Source organism: Colobus angolensis, unplaced genomic scaffold (genome assembly GCF_000951035.1).
Source record: "Colobus angolensis palliatus isolate OR3802 unplaced genomic scaffold, Cang.pa_1.0 Scaffold399, whole genome shotgun sequence".
NCBI lineage: Eukaryota > Metazoa > Chordata > Mammalia > Primates > Cercopithecidae > Colobus > Colobus angolensis.
Genome location: NW_012117365.1, coordinates 1,878,471 through 1,883,149, shown reverse-complemented (window position 1 = coordinate 1,883,149; position 4,679 = coordinate 1,878,471). Strand labels below are relative to the sequence as shown.

Sequence of the window (4,679 nt, the reverse complement as noted above, 5' to 3'; positions counted from 1 at the left end):
TCTAGACCAGCCTGGCCAACATGGTGAAACCCCATCTCTACTAAAAATATAACAAATTAGCCAGGCGTGGTGGCGCAAGCCTGTAATCCCAGCTACTCAGGAGGCTGAGGCAGGAGAATCGCTTGAACCTAGGAGGCACAGGGTGCAGTGAGCTGAGATCATGCCACTGCACTCCAGCTCAAAAAAATAAAAATAAAAAATCCTATCTCCTCACATTTCCATTCAACCTCAATACACCTCAGCTTTTTTTATTATGTGAAAACAGCTGCTGTTCATGTGATGAATTGTTGGAAATGTAGATCTACACTAAATAAGAGAGAAGCCACTAGCCACAGGTGGCTATTTAACTTTTTTTTTTAGACAGAGTCTCATTCTGTCACCAAGGCTGGAGTACAACATCAGCTCACTGCAACCTCTGCCTCCCAGGTTCAAGTGATTCTCCTGCCTCAGCCTCCCAAGTAGCTGGGACTACAGGTGTGCACTACCATGCCAGGCTAATTTTTGTATGTTTAGTAGAGACAGGATTTCACCTTGTTGGCCAGGTTGGTCTCGAACTCCTGGGCTCAAGTGATCCACCTGTGTCGGCCTCCCAAAGTGCTGGGATTACAAGCGTCAGCCACCGTGCCTGGCCAAATTTAGTTAAAATGCAAAATTCCATCTCTGCTGCACTATTCACATTTCAGGTAACTAGTGGTTACCATATTGGACATGGCAGATAAAGAACATTTTCATTATTGCAGAAAGTTGTACTGGACAGCACTTTGCTAGAGCCAGAACTAGCCAAAGATCAGATAAAGCAATATGAATGAACTGAAAACCCAGGCCGGTACCTGGTTGGTTTTGAGTAAGATTCACTGGTTGGGTGAGTGGGAAGCAAGCTGACCTTTGGAACAGTGACATCACAAAGCACAGCACACAATGGCTCCAGAACATGTGGGCCCCCAGGCCACTACCCCTAACTGATATCTAGATTCCTGAAGCTTCTGCACATGTAGTTCCTGGAGCTGCTACTTATTAAAATGTCAACATCTTTCTCTTCTAACTGGGACAACCTCTTAGATTCTCTGAGCACAGTGTGGAATTGGATACAAGCAAGTTTTTTGGGAGAGACTAGTGCACCTCAGCAAACAAATTTGGGACTATTAGATAATCTTGCTCTGGCTGTGCAAATCATCTTGAGGATTTCTTTCTTGATTTTGTTGGCAATAGGAATATATGCCTTATGGAAACGAAGTATTCGGTCAATTCAGGTTATACTCTTTTGTTACAAACATTTCTATAGTTATAAATTGAAATTTGATTAATTCTCTCCCATATTGCTGCCACCAGTTTTAAGATCATGCAGATGTGCCAAGGCAAACCTTTGTCTCTTAAGTTGGCAGAAAGTAGGTTATCCTTGAAAACCTCCATCAATTAGGCTTTGGGCATAAAAATGCTCTTTCTCACAGTTGTCTTTGGCTTGTCTTCTGTAATAAAATAGACCAAATATGTTTGTAACCTGAAAAGACAGCCTTACCCTCAAAATGTTTTGGTCATTTATTCATCTTTGAGTGCTACTATGTTTCTAGAATAGGCAACAAAGTATAGCTAGGATCATGAGTATGGCCTTTCTTCCTATGCCATTGTTCTGTAACTGATAAGAAGGCATATGTGTGAAGTCATCACAATGTGCTCATTATTGTGTTTTAACAAAATAAGGCTCTGAAAGTATATAGGAGTTCTTTGGGGAGTAAGAATTTAACTGACTGGGATTGTGAAAGACAGGATTTTACATCTGTGTAGTCACCAATAATAATAGTTAACATACAATATAGTCGAATGCTTTGAGAATCTCAAAAATTCCATGAAATGGACAGAGGTTATTTTCACATGACAAGTGAAGAAACTGAGGTGCACTGAGGTTTAGTGGAAACTTAAGGTGACAGGCTTTTAAAATGGCTTTCTTAAGAGTGGCAAGTTTACTTGATAAATGCAGAGAGAAGTTGTTACTGGATCATTTTTTAGCATTTACTTGTTTTCATATGTCACTATTGTTTAGTAATTATGGTCACAGGTCGTTTCTATTTTAAACCATCACAATCCTGCATAGTAGTCAGGGCAGATATTATTTTCTCCATTTTGTAGATGAGAGAACTTGATTATCACCCACCCAGGTTCACATAGTTTGTAAGAGCTGGCAAAATTGGAGTTGGAACCGAATTTCTAGGATTTAAAATTCAGTTCTTCTCCAAAATCTCATTTAATGTAAACCAACTGGCCTAAATCTTGAACAGGAATGTGTGTGTGTATATGTGTTTGCACGTGCGCACGCATATGTATGTGTATTGTGAGGATTACAGGAGATATTATATATATAAATCTTAGCACATATATTCAATAAGTAGTGCTACCGTGAAACCCCCTCTCTACTTAAAATACAAAAATTAGCCAGGCGTGGTGGTGGCACATGCCTGTAGTCCCAGCTACTCAGGAGGCTGAGCCAAGAGAACTGCTTGAATCCGGGAGGTGGAGGTTTCAGTGAGCCAAGATCGCGCCACTGTACTCCAGCCTAGGCGACAGAGACTCTGTCTCAAAAAAAAAAAAAAAAAAAAGTGGTGCTAGTTGTTATAAGGAACAAGATGATTTTTTTTCTTATCCTAGCAAGAATCTGTCCTATACATATGCATTTATTTTTTATTTATTTATTTTGAGATGAAGTCTCGCTCTTGTCCCCCCGTCTGGAGTGCAATGGCGCGATCTCGGCCCACTGCAACCTTTGCCTCCCAGGTTCAAGCAATTTTCCTTCCTCCGCCTCCCGAGTAGCTGGGATTACAGGTGCGTACCACCATGCCTAGCTAATTTTTTGTATTTTAAGTAGAGACGGGGTTTCACCATGTTGGCCAGGCTGTTCTTGAACTCCTGACCTCAGGTGATCCACCCACCTCATCTTCACAAAGTGCTAGGATTACAGGCATGAGTCACCGTGCCTGGCATATGCTTTTATTTTTTTTAATTTCTTTTTTATGTTTTAGAGACAGTGTCTTGCTCTGTCACCCAGACTGGAGTGCAGTGGTGTCATCATAGCTCACTGCAGCCTCAAACTCCTGGTCTCAGGTGATCCTCCTGCCTTAGCCTCCTGAGCAGGTGGAACCATAGGCATGCACCACCAGGCTTGGCTAATTTTAAAAACTTTTTTGTAAAGACAGGGTCTTGCTACATTCACTATGTTGCTCAGGCTGGTCTTTAACTCCTGGCCTCAAGCAATCCTCCCATCTCAGCCTCTCAAAGTGCTGGATGCAGTGGTTCACACCTAAAATTTATTTTATATAAATAAAATATATATATATATAATTTGTTTAAGAGACAGGGTCTGGCTATGTTGCCCAGGCTGGAGTGCAGTAGCCATTCACAGGTGCCATCATAGCACACTACTCCTGGGCTCAAGTGATCCTCTCACCTCACCCTTCCTAGTAGCTGGGACTACATGTATGTGCCATTGTACCCAGATCTCTCCTAGTATATTTTAAGAACCTTTTCTATGACCAAGAAATCCAGTTTTTCAGACTATTATGTCCTAAAGTGTACTTGGAGGTATAAATTTCTGGATTGTTGTCCTGGCTCTACCACTTCCAATATATAACCTTGGTCAATGACAGAGTTCAAACTGGAAGGTATATAGTTATCTAGTTCTGTTTTTTCTGCATAAATAGGTCATGCATAGGCAAAGTAACTTCCAGACATTCAGAAAATGGTTATCTATGATTACAATCTTGATTAAATGCAAATAATAGTCCTGCCTGACCTGCCTACCTGTGGTTTGCAGTGAAAATCAAAAGATGAAACAGATGTGAAAATATTTTGCTAAATGGGAGACTTGTTATTGGAATGAGGAATTACTGTTACTATTAAGTTTCTGTTTTGTTTTTCTCTTATAGATAGAAAACTGTAGCAACTAACATTCAACTTCTGTTGTTCCATTTTAGAAAACATTGTTGTTTGTAATCACACTCTACAAACTTTACAAGAAGGGCTCAGCTATTTTTCAGGCTTTGCTAGCCAACCCAGAAGGAAGTGGTCTCCTAATTCAAGACAATAATAATATCTTCCTGTCCTTGGGTCTGCAAGAGAAAATTTTGAAAAAACTTCTGACAGTGGAAAACAAAGTGAAAGACCTAGAAGGGATAATCATTGCTCAAAAACCTGCCACGAAGAGGGATTGTTCCTCTGAACCCTACTGCAGCTGCTCTGACTGCCAGAGTCCCTTGCCCACATCAGGGTTTACTTCCCCATTTGAAATGTGATGGACTCCAATCTTTTCCAGAAAAGCACTGTTTCCCTCATGTGTGCAGTGGCGTATCAATAAAGATAGAGAACTCTATTGAAATTACCCTGCAAAGACTGGCTCTCTATTTAGTAGCGCTGAACTTCTACTTGTATATATGGTGGGGTAAAGTGGGATACAGTGGTAGTTTAAAATGTCTCTAGGATTGTGGTGTACACTCAGCAGGCTGGATACCATAAGCTGCCATAGAGGGAAGAGGATAGCTGAGCTGGAATCTAAGACTATAGAAAGAGAAGGGAGGGTGGTCAGGTGTATGGCCTTGAGGTCCATGCCAACAAGGTTAGACTAAATATAATAAAAAGTAGGGGGTGGGCCGGGCGCGGTGGCTCAAGCCTGTAATCCCAGCACTTTGGGAGGC

The 4,679-nt window shown here is 41.2% G+C and overlaps 1 protein-coding gene across 1 annotated transcript; it reads left to right on the top strand.

Moving 5' to 3' along the window:
• Positions 1–928: 928 nt before the first annotated feature.
• Positions 929–4,369, top strand: TMCO2 (transmembrane and coiled-coil domains 2). The gene is made up of 2 exons (XM_011955216.1): positions 929–1,250; positions 3,963–4,369. Exons 1-2 carry the CDS (start codon positions 1,020–1,022, stop codon positions 4,278–4,280), a joined length of 549 nt encoding a protein of 182 aa, XP_011810606.1. The 5' UTR covers positions 929–1,019; the 3' UTR covers positions 4,281–4,369.
• The last annotated feature ends 310 nt before the right edge of the window (positions 4,370–4,679 follow it).